This window comes from Strigops habroptila, chromosome 5 (assembly GCF_004027225.2).
Source record: "Strigops habroptila isolate Jane chromosome 5, bStrHab1.2.pri, whole genome shotgun sequence".
NCBI classification, from domain to species: Eukaryota; Metazoa; Chordata; class Aves; order Psittaciformes; family Psittacidae; genus Strigops; species Strigops habroptila.
This window is the reverse complement of record NC_044281.2, coordinates 37,484,085-37,506,512: the sequence shown is the minus strand read 5'-3', so window position 1 is coordinate 37,506,512 and position 22,428 is coordinate 37,484,085. Positions and strand designations below refer to the sequence as shown.

Below are 22,428 nucleotides of genomic sequence, written 5' to 3'. Positions count from 1 at the left end.
GGACAGAGTGCTGGGCAAGGGCTGAGGTCCGGGACTAGAGAAGACCTAGTGGGGCCTGTCCATTAGTTCTATTTGAGTCCAGAGGCAGCAGAAGCCCTCAGGTATGTGCCCCCGTACTGCTGCTACTCCTTCATGTTCCAAGCTGCCTCAGTACCAGCATCAGGGAGTAGTATTGCGGCTTCATAAGCCATCATGTAGCGTGTCAGCTGAGATAGGAGCAGAAAGAAGAGTCTCAGGGTCCCATGCCTGATGACTGTGAAGAGGTCTGAAGCTGGTCAGGCTTCACACCTAGGTGCTCAGGTCTCTGCTCCTTCCTTCCCCAGGTGTGAAGGGTTTGACAGTGGTCCCGGAGCCTCACATCCCATTAGCTGTGGTGGGGCTCCCATGAGGAGCTCTTTTGTGACCTGGGGAGGGGGAGAGGCATGGGCAGTAGATAAAGCTTTTAACGGGGAAACTTTTTTGGGTGGAAGAAGCTATGAAAACATGGCCTTGCTTCTGGGGTCACCATGACCAAGCCCAGCTTCCAGCAAGCTCTCCTCAGCAGGGAGAGAAGATGGAAGGTTCAGTCTAACATTCCCTCTTGTTATTCCCTCTTGTGCCTTTCTGGCACCAGTCATGCTCCTCGCGTGTGGTGGAGAATGCTTGGCTGGGAAGAGCAGGGAAGGTGCAAGCATGTGTTCACGCTTGTCACACTGAGCCTGTGGCATGTGTGACCCTGTGCCTTGCCACCTTGCAAGGCTGCAGGGTCCGAGTGCTGTAATGGATGGAGCAGAGACCACAGCATCCCTCCAAACTTGTCTTTGGACAATGCTGCTTTGACAGCAGCTGCCATGAGTCAGTGTGGTGCCAACTTCCTAAAAGCCAGGGACCTGCACGGTGGTGTAAGTCTGTGCATTGTTCTCCTTTGCTGGTGCATTTGCTAGACCTGGATGAATAGGGAAGGGACCTAGGACAACCCAGCAGAAGGTATGAATTAAGGGACAGGAGGTCTCCTTAAGCTCCTCAATACACTACAGAGCTGCACAGCACAGTCCTCCTGAAAACCTCTGATAACCAAAATCATTAAAGCCTAAACAAGCCAAGAGTAACTTGTTTTTAACACAACAATGCATTTGATTTGCCTTGAAGGGTCTGGAGAAAAATGGTTCACCAGGAAAGTGTGGAAAGTAATCCTAGCTCTGTGATCCCTCCTCTTTGCTCTATTTGCTGTGGTCTGGCTTGGCTGTGCAGGCTAGGATCTGTAGTTGCAGGCTCTGTCAACTGGCTGGCAAGCAGCAGCCAGCTGGGGAGGCTGCTGGTGGCCCCCTCCCTGCCCAGGCTCCCTGGAAAATGGCTGGGATGAAAAGGGGAGAGGAGGAGGGACAAGTTTGCAGAAAGTACCTGGCTGCCCACCTTCAACCCCCATGCAAGCATCTCCCAGCAGAGGTATTAACCCTTGTGGTTCCCAGAGCTCTCCTGCTGCTCCTCCTTACTCAGGCCAGGTCAGACGATCCAGCCACCTATTCAGGCACCTCTCTGACACAGATCAGATGAGCCATTCTTATGAAAATAATGTCAACACCTCCCTGGGACAGTCGTGTAGTGATTTGTCCCAAATCCTTGTTGAGTTAGTGACTGCCTTCTCCCCATGACCTTAACCTTCCACATCCTTGCAAGGTTATGCTCTTTGCCTTGCCTTAGTGTCCTCCTTACCCAGAAATACCTCTAGTCTGGGGTGATGCTGAGTTTTACCCCGTGACAACCATCCTCAAGAAGTCTGAAGGTGATGCTGGGACTTTTCAGAGCTTTGAAATGTTTGCCCTATACGCAACATTTTCAGGCAAGCTTGCTAGTGTGCTTTCCAGAGTTATCTTTTGCAGACCCTCAGGAATAACCTGAGCATCTCTAGCAGTCCACAGACCTCAGACTATAAACTATGGTGCCCAATTCGACCATCAGACATCAATTTCAGTGTGGGAATGATTTTCTGTAGTTTGTGGTATGCAGCGAGGCAGGTAAAATAAGCATCATGTTCCCGCGGGGCTCGATAACCTGAATCTGTAAGACAGTCTTGTGCTTTAAAAAACACCACTTTCCCTTTTTTTTTTGAGTTTCAGATTATAATTTTCAGATTATTTTGTAGAGGGAGGAAATGAAGGTTCCTCAGTAATTTTTGCAAATGCCTTAGCCTGTGTATTTTTATATATGCGTGTGTTTATACTATTTTATATATATATGTGTGTGTATGTGTATTCTGGTTCACATTCCTGGATATTCCCTTTCTGCTACCCTCCATGGGTTGTCCCCAACCTGATCATCATCCCCGATGCATCCATTCACCTGGATTTTTGTCTTCCCCTTCCCTGGCACTGCACTTCCTCAGAAGAAGCCTTGTTAGTAAGAGCCTAATGAAGTAAATGCACTAATTAACCTTCCATTACTCTCCTCATTAAGGCAACCTTTAATTTGATTGGCAAAGTTTCTCTCCTTTACCATCCAGCTGTCAGTTTTCTTCTGCTTCTTCAATCTCTCTTTGGCCTCACATTGGGGATGGGAAAATCTATCCCAGCCTGATTTTCTTCCCCCTTCTTTCCAGCCAGCTGTAAATGCCAGTCAACAAGAAAGAAATAATGTAGTTTTCCCACCCTGGGAAGGAGAGTTGCAGACATCAATAAGCACCTATTTAAAATGCAAATTGGTTTCTCAATCAGCCATCAGTCTGCACTGGTGCAAGTTTGGTGGGCAGCACAGGGATACTATGGTTCATGGGCTCTTGCATCCTGACTGGAGCTTTTCAGTGGTTCTGGGGCAGCTTTTGGGTGCCTGGGAGGGCTGCATCCCTCTGGGTTTGTCCAACTCCAAGTGCATGTGGCTGACACAGGTGAGATATGGGGCTTTGCAAACCTGGGGGGTTTCCTCTGGTTGTCTGTTGGAGCCTTCAGGTCTCACCCCACCCTGCGCCCTTCCATCCCCTTGGTCAGGGGCACCCTCTATCCCCCAACATCTGCGTAGCCAGTGCTGTCTTTTGTTGCTAGATGATCTCCAAAGGTTTTCTTTCCCCTTCTTTTTCTTGGCAAAAAAGTGAATGCAGGGGGCAGAAACAGTCTGAGATAAAAGGCAATAGTTGTGGAGGCTACAACTACTAAGAGGAGGAGCTGGGTGTAGCTTTGAGTTGCTGTTGGGCGACGTACTGTGCCAAGAGGTCACCCCAAGCTGTATTTCTGTCCCACGTGGTGATGGTGACTGTGTGGGCTAGCCTTGAGGGAAAGCTTACATTGCTTCTGATTTTGGGAAGGTTGCATGGAGTAAGGACCATAGCCAATCAGAGCAGGGAGTGAGGTGGGGAAATATCTTGCAAATCAATGGATGGATGAAAAGGCTTCCAGGGATGACCATACCTTCAGCTTCTGCAGGGAATCAGCTAAGATATAAAACATCCCCTGTCCCATCCATGGCACCTGGCATGCTCTCCCAGCACCAGGACCAAACTGTGGTGCAGCCTGTCGTCTCATGGGACATTGGTGGTCAGTAGGACAGCATTCCTGAATGTTGCTAAGAGGAAGGTAGAGCTTCTCAACCTCTTCCAGTTGACTAATGCCCTAAATTTTACTTAGGGGGTTGAGTTGTGTTGTGCCTACTGCACCTATTTTAGAAGTAGCTTGCACTGCCTTTGCTTTCCCACATGGGTTTGGTGGGTACAGATCGGTCAAACACTGGGAGAAGAGCACTTGCAGGTCAGCCTCCATCCTTTCTTTCTGCCTGAAGTAAACAGAAAATGTATTGGAAAGCCCTTGCTGAAGAGGGCGAATACCAAGGAGGTGGTAATGGGGCACTGCCATCCAAACATCCAGGATGAGCTGGGCAATGCAGGGGATGGGCTCAGGCATGGGGACAGGACTTTTACGAAAGCAGGAGGGAGTTCACAGGGCACTGGTAGGAATATGAAAGCATGGCTCAGCAGCTCATAGAGGATGGAGAAGGAGGGGGACTGTCAGTTGGACATTTCTGATGTCCTCCAAGCATGGACTTTGTAGCTTCTTTCAGCCCTTGTCCCCTCCCGTGGCCCACACATCTCATCCTCCTCCCGTTAGCATCTTAATTGATCTTGTTGTTCTCAATCCCCCTGAGTGCTCTGACTCCAGCTGTGCTTAAACAGAACAAAATCTCTTCCAATTTCCCCACCGCTTAAAAGAAAATTGAATCCTTTATCTGCAAGAGGAGAGAAAAACTGCAAATACATAAAACAGTAAATAGTTAAATAATCAAAGCAGGTGATTCCAAATTGCCTGAAAGTTAAACATGAATGGCTTGTCTTCTTCCTGCATGCCTCTTGGTTTTTTTAAAAAAAAACCCAAACAAAAAAAACCCCCAAAACCCACCTAAAAATATGCTTGCACTCCTTGTTCCTGTTAAATATTCTTATCAATCCAGCTCTGTAAATAAAGGAGAGGGGAGGAGGGAGTTACCAGGTAGCAGCATGATTGACAGATCTGAAGTCCTCGTCTGTTTGTCAGGGCCCAGTGCTTTTTGGCTGTGTTTATCTCTTTAATCTAAATATCAATCCGTAAGACTGAAATGGGATGGAATAGGAATCATGACAGCCTGAGCGCTGAGGAGACAGACACTTATTGCAGCTTTTGCAGCCGCTCCCTGTCCTGATGGAGCTGTCAGAATAAACGCACAGTTAAAGCACAGAGGTGGGAAAAACAAAACAAAATCACAGACACACCACATCACACACACCCCCAAAAAAGCCATTTCAGCCTGTGAGATGGGAAAGAAAAATGTGGAGCAAATGCAGACCTGCTCCTGTCCAAATTGCATCCTGCAAAGCAAAAGATGGGCAGCAGGATCCCCCCCCACCATTCCCAGTGTTCCCAGTAGGAGATAAGGTTGGGTAGTTTTCTCTTGATGATGATGTGGGAGGTGATACGAGAATTTTTTCCCAAGGTGCTGCTTGCTGCCATGTGAACACCCCGGCTTCACACATCCTTCTCAGCAGTCCCTTTAGGGCAATAACCATCTTCACCTCAGTATGTTCACTCCCAGCTTTAGCACCTCTGAGCAAGGGCAACTCCGTCATGCTTTCCCACCTGCAAAACTCCAACAAAGCCACTGCTCCTGGGATTTTAATCTGTTTTCTAAGCTGGCCTCTCCCATACCCACATCACCCACATCTCTCCCAAAGCAGCCAGGGCTCTGTTTCCTTGAGCAAAGAGCTCCCATGCAAATCAGTACCAAGCTGGTGCCGTTAGCTGAGGCAATGCTGTGACAGAAGCTACGTCACCCCATGGAGAGACGATCTTGTGCAGCCCCTCATGCTGCTGACCAGCTGCTGTTGGGGTGTTAAGGAGAGGCTAATTTACTTAAACTGGGCATTTGGGAGCCAGGAGATGTGTAAATCAATCTCCTGAGATCCTTTGCACCATCCAGAGGCTATTTCTGCCTCAGGCCATAGGCTCTGCTTGATCTTCCAATGGCTGGCTGCTGTATCCTGTAACCAAATCCCTTTTGGTAACTCCAGTCACAGAAGTAAATCTAAGGCTCTCCATCCTCTAAAACACCCTTGAGAAGCAGATACTTGCTATCTGACTGAGACGCAGGTTTTGTTTCCAGCTCCTGGGGAGCAAGGATGTTGTCTTCCTATAGCTCAGCCTATGGTTTCTGGACCATGCTTTTCCTTGGGCTTAACAAGGAGCATCCCCATTGCTCTCTCTGGGACTGCCTCTGCCTGGCAGGTATATGTTTTGGGCTTACTATCCCTTGCTGATAAACTAAAAAGCCCGCTCTCTGGCTGGATTTGCTTCACACACAGAGCTGCATCCAGTTTCAGGGTGAATTATCTTCGTTGCTTCTGGACAAAGGTTGGGCTTTGTCATTCCCTTTCTCCAGGCCAGGATTCAACACAGAATCATAGACTAGTTTGGGTTGGAAAGGACCTTAAAAATCATCTAGTTTCAAGCCCCTGCCACGGGCTGGGACACCTTCCACTAGATCGGGTTGCTCAAAGCCACATCCACCCTGGCCTTGAACACTGCCACAGCTTCTCTGGGTAACGTGTTCCAGTACCTCACCACCCTCACAGGAAAGAACTTCTTCCTTATATGTAATCTAAATCTACCCTTTTTCAGTTTAAAGCTGTTATCCCTTGTTCTATCACTACATGTTCGTGTCCATCTCCAGCTGAGGACCAGTTTGACTCTTTCCTCCTCCTTTGCCTTTTGCACCCTTCTCCCTGATGTGCCCCAGATGATGCTCATCTCCTGAATGAAATGGAGTTGCAGATGATGGGAGGCATGACTGGCTTCCAGAAGCTTTTGTGAATACTTCAGAGATCATTGGGGATTTATATTTCCTCCACTGGACTTTGACCTTAATTTCTTCCATTTTGCTGGGCTGTAAAATTCATTAGAGACCCAACAGCAAAGTGATTGAGATGTCAAGCCAGGCAATTGTGTGGTTATTTAATCTATCAGATGTGCTGCTTGCCATTTAAGTGGACAACAGGAGAATATGAAATCAATACGGTTCATTAGTGGGGAACTTGTGCCCAGCTCCAGCACGGAGCTCCAGTAAAACCCACTGAGGCAGGCTTCTAAATGGTCTGGGTGTCACCTTGCATACTGGATATCCATGCTCAAGATGCCTGCTTCTCTCACTCAAGGGGTGTCTTCTGTCAGCTCGTGTTTTAACCCCTGATCTCCAGCCATTGCAACAGCCTGGCTACAGTACATTGCTCCCCATTAAATCAAGGCTGCCCAGGCAAGTGTTAACCTCTCTTGCAAGGAGCTGATGTTGCAGGGAACACTGTTATAAAACACAATCAAGGAGGCTGTTGTTTTCCCCGGTGGCTGGCAGAAGAGGTGGGGAAAAGCTCTGCAATTCCCAGGGGGGTTGATTGGCTATTTTTCCCCCCCCAGCCAGGTTCAGCACAGCCTTCTGTGGTCGTTAGTGGCGATTGAGCTGCCGGCTCAGCACGTGGTCTGGAGCTGCTGGGGAAGGCGGCAGCGGTGGTACCTCGGCATTGCCTTGCTTCCTCACTCCCACCTCCCTCCTTCTCAGCTAATCATGCCATTGGGCTCCAGCTCGGCAATGCCAGCCAGCCACGAGCTCTACTTGCGCCTGATTGCCACCTCCCACCAGGCAGCTGCTCTTTAAAGGCCTGGGAAAGAGAACGGTCAGGGCAGGTGATGCCAGCAAGAGAGCTGTTTTCTGCCTGGGAAGGGCATAATGACTTTTAGTAGGTTTTCCATTGGTTTTCTTGATGTGGTTTTGTAGCCTGGCGATTGCTTCTCATGGGAGCTCTTGGCCCTTCACATTTCTCTCCCCCAAATCACAAATCAAACCCAAATCTGGGTGGATGCTAGAGGTTAGCTGTTATTCCCCTGGGACCTGAAGATCGCAATGATTGCATTTAAGAAGGGGTGCTTGCTGTTTAATACATCCAGGTTTAGGTCCCTCCAAAAATCACTATGATGACAGGGCATGGCTCACCACTCTAGGTTGCTTGTACCACGATCTGAGCAGCCTGTGGCTGCCACTCTGCACCAAGGAGCAACCACACCCATCTCAATTTCCTAGAAAACTGCAGAACAAATAGGAAGCAGACAGGAATCCTCCTTCTATTTGCTTTCTCCCATGGCCCGAACAGCGGTGCTTTGGTCTCCCTGCTGCCCACCCAGCATGGCCAGGGGACTAGGTAGTCAGGCAGCAGGAGGACGAGACTCACACCCAGTCACTCCCGTGCGCTGACAGCTTTTTGATGTCCTGTAATTGCTTTCCTGCTACGACTCTTTTAAGCAGAGAGCTTCTGGCCAAAGCAATTTGCTCCCCATCAATTTTTATTTCCTGGTTTCTGCATGCGAGGTAGGGGAAGGAAAACAAAGAGGGTGAACAACAACAAACTGAGCTGGGACCCGCTCTGGCAGCCCCATGCAGATGGAAATGTGGGAAGGATTTGGCTCCCTTGGTGGCGACCAAGCCATCTTCAGGCAGGCAGGAAATGGCATCCTGTCTCATCCAGACAGTAACAGTCATCCTTCCAACTTTGCTAATCCCTGCAACCAACCTCCAGCTGCTTTTGCCTGTCTGACAGATTTGGGGGGAGGACTGCCATACTGGGGGCTCCACAGGGGATCCGTGTCGCCCTGAAAGGCTCTTCTTGGCTCTTTCGGCCCTTCCCTGCTCTTCCTGCCATGCTCCCTGAAGCTGCTGTTGGGTAGAGTTAATCTCGGGCAGTTTAAGGAGTCGTTGAGTGAGCTCGGTGGATGATGAATGTCGAAACCACTACGGGCGAAGCTCCGTGGAGCTGTTTAAAACTGAATTCTCCCATGTAAATTTCTGCTCCATCAATCCTGATGACATGTCAAACATTGCTATTGTTTCCCGAACAAATTGGATGACATGCCCTTTCCTGCAGATTTGCCCACGAGACCAGAACCGCTCACTGGCTCCTCATTTTTGCCTCTGGCTCTGCCGTCCCACAAGCTGGTGGGGAAAGGTGTTCATGACAGCCCTTGATGGGACAAAAGGGAGATGTCCGAAATATTTGTGCTTGGGGGATGGAAATGAATTGAGAACTGGGTGTGGGTATTTTTTGTGCACCTGTGATTCACGTTCTGGGTGTCCACACATGCTGCAGCTCAGTAAATTAATCCTTTGGGTTATCCGGGCTTTCTCTTCTTGCCGCTCTCCCAGAGTTTAGCTGCACAAATGTGGTTTTTCAGAAATGGTCTGTGCCTGTGACAGCTCATAAAAGTACAGATGTGGACCCGCGTTTTCATCCTGCCCTTTTGCAGGCTCCAGTGGGCAAATCCTGCTTTAATATTCTGGGCAGCAGAGGAGCAGACGTAAAAGCCATTTGATTGCTTCTCCAGGTGGAACCCCGGGATACTTCCAGCCAGATGCCTTTCCTCCCTCGGCTGCTGAGAGGGATGCATGTGTGCCAGGGGGGACGACCAGTCAGTGAAGGGGCTGAGCTGCAAGAAAACACCTGGTACCCAGGGATTGTGAAAGGCCCCAAAAGCTGTTGTCTCGATGGGATCTGGGGTATTCTGCATGCAGATTGCATGTGTTCCTTGGGAACTCTCAGGATTGCTTTGCAAAGGGGGTGCATGTCACCTCCTGAGGGGTTCGAGCATGTGAGCATCTTTTTTACCCTTAGAGGGAAAAAGTTTGGTAGTGCAGAAACAAGTGTACATCCAAAATTAAATATGCTGAGCGTGCATGGGTTTGCTTTTTGCATGTTCCCTGTCACGCTCAAGTAACCTGCTCTGTTGCCCTGCATTATGCCCATGATGTTCAGTTGCCAGGATAGCCATCAAGCAGGCATCACCTCCCACCTCCCCTGGTGTAAATCAGGGCAATTAATTAGCCTGGCTTATGAGGTGGTGTATAGGGCAGAGCTAGGTTGCCCAGCCTCCTAGCTCCTCGTGAGCTCACCACTTTGTGTTGCTGGCAGTTTTGGCTAGCCTGGCATCCCCACAGCTCGGGGTCCAGCCCACCCTCCTGGCTTGGCTCCCCACCACCTCCCACACCAAGAGGCTCTGTGCTAACCTTCTTTTAACCTTCTTCCTTCTTTATATTTTTTTTCCCCGTCAGAAGAAAATTACACTTTCCCAGTGTTGTCTGTCACTGCAATAAGCACTTACAAGTGCAATTGTACGGGGCCAAATGAAGGGAATTCATTTTGCCTGTGCTCTGTGACACTGTCAGGCCTCCTGTAAATCACTATCTCATCACCAGCCAATCCAGATGCATGGAAAATGCTTTTTTGGGCTTTGATCTCACACCAGCCACTTAGGGATTAATGGGACCTAGGGGTTCACAGAGATTGTGGGACGAGAAATAATGGCTGGAAAAATCCTGGCTGGAAGGGCGAGGGCTGGCTTGTACCAGGCAATGCTGAGGATGCTCAAAGCACTCAAGGATTTTGGGGAGAGAGGACCCAGAGCCCTAATTGGTCAGCCCTGGCCAGGCTTTGGGGGTTTGCCACCACAACTCACAGCCACCTGGGCTGGTGGCAGGTGTTAGAATGGGGAATTAATACCAGTATTAACTGGCTGAGGGAAGCTGGGGTGGGCAGATGGTAGATTAACCCCCCTCCTCCCAGGTGTTTCCATTGGAAAAGCAGGCAAGCTCTGCCTGGGATGGAGCACCTTCATAAGTGTCTTCCCTGGTGTCCTCTGAGGAGGGAGATGCACCCCAGAGGGGGCTTGCCCTCAGGAGCAGGTGCTGCTCACTCTCTGGGCATCTCTCCAGGCAGATTTTGGCAGGCTTGTTCCATTTTGTTGAATGCAATTGCAATGAACATGAGAAGTAAAACGCATCTTAGCAGTGGAGAGGAAAATCAGCAAAATCAGTAGGTCTGAAAGACTGGCTCCACCAGCCCACCCCTCAGCTGGTGTAAAGCAGCAGGAATTTACCACTCAAGCTGGGAAAGCGTTTGGGGAGAGGAAAAATGAATTAATCCTAGCTAGTTTTCATGTCTTTTCTTCTCTGCCACCCCATGGTGTGGCAGGTAAGCAACACATAGGGGTAAGGCAGTTTGGTGTGTTCAAGCTCCTACTCTACTGTCAAGGGTAATCAAGGCCATCAATAAATCAAGAAGGTTTCAGGAACAGGTTGTGTTCCATGCCTGTCCTAAAATACAGCCTTTTGCTGATATCTGGACATAAAATGTGCCTTTGACCCTGCTTTTTCAGAGACCTGTTGGTGTCTAAGTAATCCAGACAGGCCTCCATTTAGAAAATATAGTGGGGGAGAAAAAGAGTATTTTGGGGCTTGTATTCCACTTTCCTCACCTAAAAATAAAATTTTCTGCTCCTTTTTCCTGCCACTGCTCATGCATATTTTATATATTCATTAGAGATAAAACTTTAAAACATGCATAAATCTTGCCTTGCTCATCCAGAGCTGACACGCTGAGTTTTGCACACCTTCCCCAGAAGGTGCTGGTTGCTTAGCCGTGACCAGCCTGCTCCAGCTTCAGCAGCTGGCGGCGGTGTACGTGCAGCCACTTTTGCACTGGACTGGATGAGAGCTGGCATTGCATGCCCATGCTGCAGCATCCCGAGAGGTATCAGTCCTTCAGTGGGGTTGCAGCAGATTGTACTTCTGGAAGGGCTGCCTGGTGGGATCTGCTTGTGGAAAGCAGGGTCTGCATCCCTTTCCTTGCTTTTCCTGGTCCGTATTTTAGCCTGGGGGGGAGTTTTGAAGTGGGATAGGTTTTTATTTTTCGCCCTGCAGCCCCAGCATGCTGCCAGCCCCGATGCACAGAGAACGGTAGGACCTGTGCTTATGGGGTCCTGGCTCTTTGCTTCATGGGGCCAGGATGGGTGGTCCACAAGAATGGTCCACGGAGACATTTATTTCACATGCACTTCCCAGATTAGCTCAGTGCATCAGGCAAAGTAAGTAGGCATAAAATTTCCCACTGCCAAAGGTTTGCGGAGTGATGCTGAGAGGTGCTGATGGAGAGCTGTTATCTAGAGCAGGCTGGGAGTCAGAGACATGCAGGATAACCCAGGCGAGCACAGACAGCCCCAGCCCTTCATCTCTCGGGTGATAAATGTCAGCACATAAGGTACGCACTGGCGTTGCCTGCTGGCATCTGGGTAGAAGGAGGTAAATAGGACATAATGGATTCACTAGTGTGTGTAATGCAACATTCCCATAAATACCTTCATTTATCAATAAACTTTTATTTTCTCAGGCAACTGACAATGACGTGGGCACATACGGGAAAGTCAGTTATTTTTTCAGTGATGATCCTGACCGGTAAGTGTGACTGAACCCACCAGCATGAATTTGATTCCTCAAAATCCTCTTCTAACCTCGCCAAGAAGCCAGATGGCAACTAAGGGCGTTTGTTATGTCCTACATATGTATGTCCCTGTGATATACCCTATGAAAACCGCACTATGCTGTCTCCCAAAGGGGTGGGTTAACTTGAGCACATGCCTGATGCTCAGCATGTTTAATCACTTTGCTAAATCGGGACCTACAGAGACCAACAGTTGTTGGCCCTGGAGCATCGTGTGTGACTCGCTCATGGTGGGCAGTTGGGGGAGGTATGTGGGCTGCCCTAGCAGAAGGGATGTGGGGCCCTCTGAGCCCCCTTTCTCTGCCTGTAGAGCAGTACTGAGGGTTTCTACCCCACCACCTGTGCTAAGTTCTTGAAGATGCTCTGGGACTTAATACTGTTCAGAAGAAAGCTGTGAACTTCACCCGCTGTGGTGCTAGCTCTCAGGCTGCTGCCACCCCATCTCTCCATCCAGAGCATGTGGTCACCAGGGCTTTCCCTCTCCTTTCTTGTCCCCTCAGTTTCTCAATGGACAAGGACACGGGCATAATCCTCCTGACAGCTCGACTAGACTTTGAGACCATGCAGCGCTACACCCTGACCATCATCGCCCGGGACGGCGGCGGGGAGGAGACAACGGGACGCGTCAGGATCAATGTCCTTGATGTTAATGACAACATCCCCACCTTCCAGAAGGAGGCATACCTGGGGGCTCTCCGGGAGAACGAGCCCTCTGTCACTCAGGTGGTCCGGCTCCGGGTGAGAGACTGGAGCAGCTCCTCCACTTGAGATGCACAGTGGGAGACAGGAGTGGGTTAGGTCCCCATTCACCCCTGCTGTTGTCCTTGCTGCCATCCCTCCTGCGTTCCTCCTAAGAAATGCTTTGTGCTTTACTGCAAAGTGCAGTCAGGTGCAGTGCAGCAGCTGGGAGCTGCCTCCCTCCTTCTCGTCTCCTCCAAGTCCCATGTCTATACAGCATTCCCAGGATCTGAGGTTTCTCCCAGGGCACATGCACTACCTCCGTATCACCTTGCTCTGCTCAATAAAGTCAGCAGGCATCAAGGGGAAGGTGCTCTGTTGTTGATGGAGCTGTAAGCCTCTGCTGTGGAGGGAAGGCAGCTAGGGAAGACTGTTTGCTCCTTTTACACAAAACCAAACTTTGCAATGATGCAAAAGCATGGCTTTTTTTCCCTCCGTAGGGGCCAGGCTGGATGAGTAACACAGGGAGATCAGGAGAGGGGGACCCAGCGAGTTGTTCAGGGGAGGCAGGATGGGAGGGAGAGGCTGGTTTACAAACCTCCTTGGGGGGCATCTTCCCTAATGAGTGCATATCGTCCATCACTTTTCCACTCTCCTTGGGCCCAGCCTGCACCTCCCATCCCCTCGTCTCTCTCCTGTTGCATATCACAGCTCCCATGCTCATTTACTCCCTCTTTTCACACCCCAGGCATCTGATGAGGACTCCCCTCCGAACAACCAGATCACATACAGCATTGTGCAGGCGTCTGCCTTTCAAGATTACTTTGACATTGCAGTGTCAGAAGGATATGGAGGTAAGCACTGGTCCAGGGACCAAGGTGCCCCTGACAAGTAGCAGCTCCGGCTGCACTTATACCCCTGCAAGCATCATATCAGCAGGCTGCTGGCAGCTCCTCTGCTTGTTCTGACCTCACCTGCAACATGCTCCTTTGCAGCAGGACTTGAGCCAAGCCGCTGCGGAGCTGTGTCTCTGTGTACACTCTGGGTTATGCTAGCTCAGTAATTCTCAGCACTTATGTTTTGGGAGCATTTCCACCTCGAGCAGCCACTGTTGGCCCTGGGGAGATGGAGTGGATGGGCCACACCCCGAGCCTGTCCACTGTCCTGCTTGGTGCGTGAATGCCTCCTGACCACCCTGCTTTGCATCCTTTCAGTGATCAGCGTGAACCACCCCCTTGACTACGAGCAGGTGGCCAATGGGGTTATTTACCTGACCGTGATGGCCATGGATGCTGGGAACCCACCACTCAACAGCACCGTCCCCGTCACCATAGAGGTGTTTGTAAGTATGGTGCCTGACCAGACTGTTGTGGTTTCCCTGCAATTGATCTGTAACAGTGCCATTAACTGATCAATACTCCAGCAAGACTGTTCTGCCCTTAGATATGTACATGTGGGTTGTGATTACCCATGTCTCATGTATGTATATATGTGTCATATAAGTTTCATGTACATATGTGTCCCTGACATACTGGTTAAAGAAATACTGTCCCTGCCATGTGATAAGGTCTGAGTAGCAGAGGGTGAGTGAGAGAGTGTGTCTGAGGGGTGTCGTCACAGACAAGAGCTGATGGGCTGTCCTAGCCCCATGCACCTCCTCCCTCTCCTTGGCCATGCACAGTGCATGGGGAAACCACTGGAAGTAATGTGGCAGGAGCCACAGCTAAACACAGGGTGAGGAGCAGAGCTGGAGATGGGATGGAAATCTACCTTCTGCCCTTGTTTTTGACTGGAGAGGTTCATTGAGCACCCGGTGAGCCGTTCTCTCAGGTCACAGGGAACTCCTGGCTGGGATGCTCTTCATGCCTGTAGCCAGGAGGTACTCACTGAAGCTTGGATGCAGAGGAGAGAGCTTTGGCTGTGCATTAACACTTGTAGTGTTGGAAATTATCAGTCCCTGAATCAATCATGGGCAGCTAATTGTTTATCTCCCCAACACTGGCTGTCCTGGCCCAGCTGTAGGCTTTGCTGAGCTTCTCATGTGCCAGCATAGGTGCAAACCCCCTTGAAGAGAGGTTGCTGCTGGGAGAGGTAAAGCGTCACAGCATTCCTTGAGAAGATTAGATCCGGTTGTCACTTTGAGGCACATTGTGGTTCGAGGACATCTGGAGGGAGGTATTGGCAATGGAGACAATTTACTTGATAACCTGTCAGTCTTGCAGTGATGGGATCTAAGCCAGGCTGGCAGCAGCGTCGGTCTGAGAAGGTGAAGAAGATGAAGTCCACAGTGCTGCAGGATGGGAGTGAAGTCCCATGAGCGTGCCTTTCTTCCAGCTCCTCCAGCATGCTTGGGAGAGGGGGAAAAAGGCAGTGTGGGCAGGGTTAGTGGTGGTTAAATGCATCCTTCCCACACTATGCTTTAGACAGCATAAACACCTCTTTCTAAAGACCATACTTCAGTGGGTCATCTCCTCTGGGTTGAGCTTGTATGTTGGTGGGTTTTAAGTAGCTGTCACTTTTCCCACTCTCAACTGAAGGGATTTTCTCTCAACTGGAAAAAGAAAAGGGGGGGGGAAGCCAAAAAAATAAGAAGAAAATGAGGAGGAAGTGTTTCACGATGGTACTTGAGGAACAAGAGCCATGAAAAGGCAGAACAAGAGCAAGTGTGGAAGGAGGTAATTTTTTTTCATCCTTTGGTTGTTGGTTTTTAATAAAGAAGTCAAACTCGCCTTGTAGATTTCCCATTAGGGGACAATACGCTTTTGCAGATGGAGCTGCCGAATCAGAACTAATAGTGCGCGCCACACCAGGGTCCGGGGAAATATCACTGCTAATAAGTTTCTGCCTCACTCCCTGCCGCTGCTGCTCCGTTCAGGGTGATGAGCCAGCAACTTATAGCATGTGTATGTCTGGAGGAAAGGGGGCTGTGTGCTTAGCGTGAGCATCTGTGGTTGTCTGCATCCTTGAAGGTGATCTAACACTGTCTGAGGGTGAGGTGTAGGGAGGAAGGCTGAGGTTTAGGGGAACAAGGGAAGCTGGATGCCCTCTACTGTGGGAGCAGAGGAAGCGTGCTGGGTCCTCTTTGGCATCGCTGCAGGTGCCACTGGAGGCACATGGGAAGGTTTGCAGTGGGAACCTTTGGAGTTCGTGTTGCTGAAGTGGAAAATATCCTTCTCAAGTAGAAAAGCCATGCACCGTGCTGCAGGCAGGTGCACGCCAGCTCCAGCCAGATGGAGAGATGGCCAGAAGTGAGCCCCTGCCTCCCTGGGAGCTGGCTTGCCGGGCCGTGGCAGTGCTGAGCACGGCCTGCTGAACTCAGGACTGCTAACAAAACAGCATGATGTCTGCTCTGACTTGCAACCACCCAGCCTGGACCGCGGCACAGCTTACCAGGGTCTGGCTGCAGGTGACATGTGGATGCATGCTCAGTCTCTACATTTCCTTTGCTTTTAAACTATGCAGACCTCCTGGGTTTGCCCTGGAGTGATGACCCCAACCCTGCTGTCTGAGGAGAAGAAGGGAAGGTGAGGACAGCACCCTGGGCAGCTGGCAGTTTCCTCATTAGCCTCGGAGGAGGCAGGGTGAAAGCTGAGTGATGCAAAGGCTGATTAAAGACCACTTGCTTCCAGCAATGAGAGCAGAGGATGGCAATTTAATTCCAGTACGATGGGCATTGGTGGCATGTGAAATTGCCTCAAATATCAAGTTTGGTGGCAGCAGGAGCAGCTGAGCCTGCAGGTCCACCAGCAGTCTCCAGGTAGAGCATGTCTCCAGAGCAGCCCCAGGGAAAGAGCAAAGTCCATAACGGTGTTTTAATGTCCTGGCAGCTCCATCCTTCCCTCTGTAGGCGGTTGGGTTTGGTTCATTTAAGGCAGATTCTTAACATTGTTTAAATAGCATTTAAAGGCCCCCTGGGGGAGCTTTAAACTGGTCCAAAATCTGTTTTGGGGGATGTTTCAAGCAATTGCTCCTGCCTAGTTGCACCAGGCTGGCCACAGTTGCTGGCACAGACAGGCTTGGAGGGAACGCATTTGTATGCTAACAGCTTCTTCCCAAAAAATGCTGTAGCTGATCTCTCTGCAAACACCCACAGCAGTCCTCTTAAACAAAGGCAGCCAAAGCTAAGCAGCTACACTGGCCATGCCAGTCTGGTTTCAGACCTGTTGCCCAGGGTGCTTGGTAATGAGATAGTTGGTATTTTCCCCACCGTATAGCTCAGCAAACTCACTGGCAATCCACTTGCCTTAACCTCAGCTGTCTCCACAGTGAGATCGTGTTCTTAGACCTCTGGAGCCTTACCCGAAGTCCACCTTTCCCATGCTCATGTCTTAAGCTGGTCACATCTTGAGATGCAGTCAACCACGAGCATCCCCCATACCAGACTTTGGCAGCTACCTGATGATTTTGCCTTTTTCCCAACCACTCTCTTGACTTTCTTTGCTTCAGGATGAAAACGACAACCCCCCCACATTCAGCAAGCCCTCCTATGTTATAACCATCATGGAAGACATTATGGCAGGTATGGAGCATACGCTGCTCCTTTTCTAGGCTAGCAGAAGGGCCCTGGGGGTCTTACAGCCAGAAGTGGGTGGGTGATGGCTTTTTGGAGAGGTAAAAGCAGAGACATGGCAGTTTCATAGCTGAGGATCCTGGGGGTTTGGCCCCATTGTGCATGCAGGTGAGGGGACCCCTTGGCTGGGTGACCTGCAGGAGTGGTGTGGGGGCACAGGGCAGCTGGGTAGAGCTGCTTCAGGATGCAGATGCTCATCCCAGCCCTCATTTCTGACTCCCCCAAGGAGCCACAGTGCTGTTTCTCAATGCCACTGACATGGACCGGTCCAGGGAATATGGGCAGGAGTCAATCATCTACTCCCTGGAGGGCTCCTCACATTTTCGGATCAATGCTCGCTCAGGTGAGTCTTTGTACATGCTCTTCCTTTCCTTTCAGTTGCCTCTCTTCATTTTCCCCTGGTTTTCTTCCCCATCATTGTTTCTCTTTCATCTTCCTCCTCTCCCTGGAGCAGCCTGCTTAGGAGGCACACAATCTAAGGAATTCACCAGATTTCAGACACCACCATTTGCTTGGTCAAAGTGAGAGCTTTGGCTGAGGTATCAGTGGAAGCTCAGCTCTTGGTGGGAGTGACTTTTACCTAAGAAAAAGCTTAGGCTGCAAGGTCTGATGTTATCTAAGGAGAGGCTGCCCGCCTTCCCTTGCTGACATAATTTTCAGTTCGTTATGGGCAGAAACGAGTGTGAGGGATCTCAGGCAGTTGTTAGATGAGCTCCTGTGGGAAGTTACAGCAGGAAGTTTGCAGGAGCTTACTGACAAGCTGACCTTTCCAGGATCCATCTATTTAAAACTGAATCAGAAGAAAGGGCCCATTTGTGAAGGATCCTGTTTCTGGTTTTGAGTGTTCCTTTTTTTCACCAGTGCCCCTGTTCACCGTACGACATCTCTAATCTCTCTCATCCCTTGCGGCTGCAGGAGAAATCACGACAACATCTTTGCTGGACCGGGAGGCCAAATCTGAATACATCCTCATTGTCCGGGCGGTGGATGGAGGCGTGGGCCACCATCAGAAGACAGGCATTGCTATGGTGAGTGTGTGAAGGAGCAATTCCCATCTTCTCAAGCCATAGGTGCCTGCCTGGGGCTGGCATTGGGAAGGGCTGCCCAGGCACCAATGCTTCAGTTCTGCACGCTATCAGTGTTTAATTTTAGCTGTGTGAATGGGTAAAGAGCTTACAGTGTTGTCTGCCCTCTGGGCTACTCCTACCACTGCTCACAGCCCTTGCACAATGACTATCTGGCAAATGTAGATCTTGAAATCAGTCTCCCTCTCCTGGCAAGCCATTCACTCAAGAGACACTTGACCTTCCAGAGCTTTACATGTCCAGCTCTCCATGCAAAGACGGTAACAGGTACCTATTCCACCTGCAGCACGGCTCCCTTTGTTCATGCCTCTTGAGAAAATGCTTAGTTGGAGAGTCTGCAGGCAAGCTTAGTTGCTCTTGATGACTACTATTCACATAGTGCCTCTATCAAGGGTTTCCAACCAGCTTGTGATGCCTAGGCTCCTCAGACAGTTCTAGTGGAGGTACAAGCCATTGTACTGAGGATTGAAGCCCAGTGCTTTGCCTTGCCCTTTGCAGATGTCAGGGAGGCCAGCTGTTTGCAAAGGTTTTGTAAAAGTCTTCGGAAATATCAGGAGGTCAAAAGCCAAAGATCCATCTCTCATTGCTCATGGCACCATGTTGGCTTGAACATTTCATAACATTTGTGTGCCCTTGCCCCTGGAACACCCAGTTGGGTTGCAGGAGAGATGTCCCATGCAACAGAGGGTGATGCAAAGATATATTGTGCCGAGAAGATCCCTAAAATAATTGTCGCTACTGCTGAGGGCAATCAGGAAGTGTATGATCCATATAGCAGACCAGAAGCTCCCTATGCAGCCTTCCAGAGGCACATGACAGCCATGGCTGGGCAACAGCACAGCAAGATGGATGCTGGTTTCCCCTTTAGGGCTCCAGATGAGATGATGTTCTCCTAATAGTTTTATAGAAGGGCAAAACAAAGGCAAAACTCTTTGCAACACAGATTGCAACTAAAAAAGAAAAAAAACCCAAGAAAAAACCCCCACATCATAGTTCTTAAAAAGTTAAAGATAATTAAAACCTGGTGAGAAGTGGGTGGTCAATTCAGTTTGTCTGCTGTCATTAGCAAGGATATATACCCGGGACTCAAAGTTGTTCCCTATCATCGTTCTTGATCTGGGAATAAGAGTCCATTTACGGGCTTTGCGAGGTCCCTGGGTGTCAGACAAGCACCTGGGGTACTCAGAGTACAGGTGAGTCACCAACCTCCACAGGGACTACTGCTGTGCTTTGGCTTGTGCCCGGGGACTGTGGTGTCCAGATTCGCCTCTTCTGCCACCGGGTGGCACCAGCAGCTCAGCCTGGCGCGGCGTCAGGGCCCGCTTCCTTGGGCGCAGAGGAGACCCCAGGAGACGCCCAGCCAGGCACCGGGGGCTCCATCCTGCCCCTCTGCCCTCCTTCCCTTGAACTAGAGCTTTTCCCTTAGGCACCTTTACAGACTCACAGGCTGGATTGAAATGGGTGATCTGGGGAGGTGAGAGACTCCTAGACAACAGGATGCATCCCAGAGGCTCACTACTGTCACTTAGATGCCACTTCTCATGCTGAAAATGAAGCTAGGTAACACTTCAGAGCACCACCCTCTCCTGTGCTCTCTTGTCTTTGCACCTCCCACCCCCTGTTACCGTACCCTCTCCTGCTTTCTCATTTATTCCTTTTATTTTTCTCTCTTTTTACCAGTCAGATTTTCCTTCCTTTCCTCCTGTGCTTCCACTGTCCCCTCTCCCCCACCACCGTGACCAGTTTTGCATCCCACCCCTCTAGTGAAGTAGCTGCTTGAAAAAACACCTTGTGCCCCTGCGGTTGTTTTAACTGCAAGGTGATAAATACGTGTGAGTCAAACCCAGATCAGATATGCCAAGGAGCCTTTGCTGTGAAGATGCAAGAGGTTGTTTTCTGTAGGCTTTCCCTCTGGAGGGTGAACATGTGTTGGGTACCTGGTACTGCTGTACCCACAGGGGACACACCATGCTGCCCCAGGAACCAATACCACTTGCTTGCTCTCTTGCAGGTGAACATCACACTGCTGGACATCAATGACAACTACCCCACATGGAAAGATGAGCCATACTTCATTAACCTGGTGGAAATGACCCCCCCCAACTCGGACGTCACCACAGTAAGTGCAAGGGAAGGTGGCTGTTTTGCTAAAAGCCTCTTCCTTTCACCTGGAGAGTTTGTCACCCATTTGGCTGGAGCAGAGAGTCACCTCCTAACCAGTGTCACATTCAGCCAGGCACCATCTGAGCCTCTTCACTACTGCCTGTCCCATGCACTTCTCTTCTCTGCTGGGAATTTTTTTTTCCTCCCCAAATTGTGTGAGGTTTGGCCACATTCTCCTTTTCTTAGCCTCTCCTGCGACCTCCTTCAAGGACCTCTCTCAGAGACATTGATTTACAGCCTTTCAAGTCCCTCCGGTGAAATAAAAGAGGAGAGAGGGAGGCTTGTACTCCATCACACCGGGAGAAAAATGACGGGCAGGAAACGGAAAATAAATGAGGGAAAAGTGAAGAGAATCCACAAAATCATATAAGGAGGAAGGCTGTGAAAGAAAAGGAGTTGTGGCGGGGGACAGGGGGGAAGAAAGGTCTGGCAGCGCAGCCTGAGCCCAAGCCTGGCAGTTTCTTCTCTTCCGTGTGGCACCAGCCCCACTGCTTAGTGCCTGCTTGATGTCATCTTGCCTTTGACATCCCAATTAGTTGCTGGGAAAATAATTATTGTGTCACTGATATGATGTAAATTCAGCTGCGGGACAAGCAGCAGGGGGCAGAGAAGTTACAAGTGTAATGAAGTTGGGTGTTTTTTTAATGTAGATGTCCCCTGTAATTACAAATGTCACAGGGAGAACAGTAAAGCACAAAATGTCTGGCATGGAGAACTCCACCAGTGAATTATTTCCAGCATTTCCGATGCGGCAGCACAAGTTCCTCTGCGTGCCTGTTGGTCCTCTTCATTTTATTTTTCTGAAGGATGCTTTTTTCCTAGCTGTCTTTATTTAAAAGTAAAAAGCCCATTGAGTTGCTGCGTGCTTGTGTCTTTCTTGCCGTGTCATTACCTCCCAGGCTCGCAGGACAATTTTAGTGAGATTTAACACCACAGCAGAGGTCTCAAGGGTACAAAATCTCTGCAAGTATCATGAAAATATATAGCTGTATGGAGAAAGGAGAACTTCTTGCTGCTGCTGGTATGGGGAAGCCTCTCATATGAGCTCAGCCTCATTATTCGACACTGGTGAATCTACGTGAGAACTCACTGTGGGAGTTAATTTTCTGCGTTAATTTTTGCTGTTTCTCGGTGGCAGGTGGTGGCTGTTGACCCAGACCTGGGGGAGAACGGCACGGTGGTGTACAGCATCCGACCCCCCAACAAGTTCTACAGCCTCAACAGCACCACAGGCAAGATCCGCACCACCGGTGTGCTGCTGGACCGTGAGAACCCCAATGCCCAGGAGGCCCAGCTCATGCGGAGGATCGTGGTGTCGGTCACTGACTGTAAGCCCTGCTTCCGTCCCGCTCCTCTTTGCCACAGTGGTTTGTCTTGCTCCACTGTAGCTGGAAATTGCTGGGGTTCAGGTTGTGCAAACGTCATCCTCCTCACCCTCTGGTTTCCCTTCGTGACGATTTTCACTTGTTGAGTTGAATTTTCTCAGCGTGATTTTTCCTTTATGATGACGTTTCTTTTCCTTTTATGTTTTAAGCATAAGTTGCAAAGATGTTTCTGAGGTTAGAAAATGAGAGTAGGTTAAAACCTTCTGCTAAAACAAACCAGAAACCTTCAAAATGCAAGCACAGTCATTTCTGTAGCAGCCCTGATGAGGAGCCTGGGAGGCAGAAACTCCCCCTCTTCCCAGTCTGGCTCCATCAATATCTAGGAAAGTCAGTTGAGCAGCTGGGGGAAAAGAACTGATCAAGTGGTGAAATGTATTCTTCTCCGGAAATAGGATCTTAGGGAAACATTTTTAGGAAAAAAAGATAGAGATATGAAGATAATTTTCTATTACCCAGCCTGTTTCCAAGAGGCAGGAGGCACTTATAACCTCTGTCCCTTTATATTCTTGCACCACTCAGCACTGTGCTAAAGCCATTGTCCCATCCATCCTGCCAGAAAGGCAGAGATAAGCACAGGCTGGTGCTGCTCTTGTTTTAAAGCTGCATGTACAGGTAGCCATTGGTCTGCCTTGCATGCCTGCTGCCAGGGTCAGTTTTATCCTGCCAGGGGACTGTGCTCATTATTCCAATGGGCAGTAGTGCAAGGGGTAACACGGACAGGTCAGTGCCTCGAGGGGACAGCAC

The 22,428-nt window shown here is 49.8% G+C and overlaps 1 protein-coding gene across 7 annotated transcripts in view; it reads left to right on the top strand.

Annotated features, from left to right (window-relative positions):
• The window catches only part of CDH23 (cadherin related 23), a 213,802-nt gene that overhangs the window by 135,243 nt on the left and 56,131 nt on the right, over positions 1 to 22,428 (top strand). For 5 of the 7 annotated variants that reach the window (XM_030488583.1, XM_030488582.1, XM_030488590.1 and 2 more), the window contains 9 exons: positions 11,693 to 11,757; positions 12,304 to 12,541; positions 13,230 to 13,335; positions 13,696 to 13,823; positions 16,928 to 17,000; positions 17,278 to 17,394; positions 17,967 to 18,079; positions 20,148 to 20,255; positions 21,438 to 21,627. In XM_030488583.1, the coding sequence (XP_030344443.1) occupies positions 11,693 to 11,757; positions 12,304 to 12,541; positions 13,230 to 13,335; positions 13,696 to 13,823; positions 16,928 to 17,000; positions 17,278 to 17,394; positions 17,967 to 18,079; positions 20,148 to 20,255; positions 21,438 to 21,627 (1,138 nt within the window). Of the gene's footprint in view, positions 1 to 11,692; positions 11,758 to 12,303; positions 12,542 to 13,229; positions 13,336 to 13,695; positions 13,824 to 14,706; positions 15,157 to 15,943; positions 16,006 to 16,927; positions 17,001 to 17,277; positions 17,395 to 17,966; positions 18,080 to 20,147; positions 20,256 to 21,437; positions 21,628 to 22,428 lie in introns of those variants that run through there. The other 2 variants (XM_030488589.1, XM_030488584.1) reach the window with 2 other exon arrangements.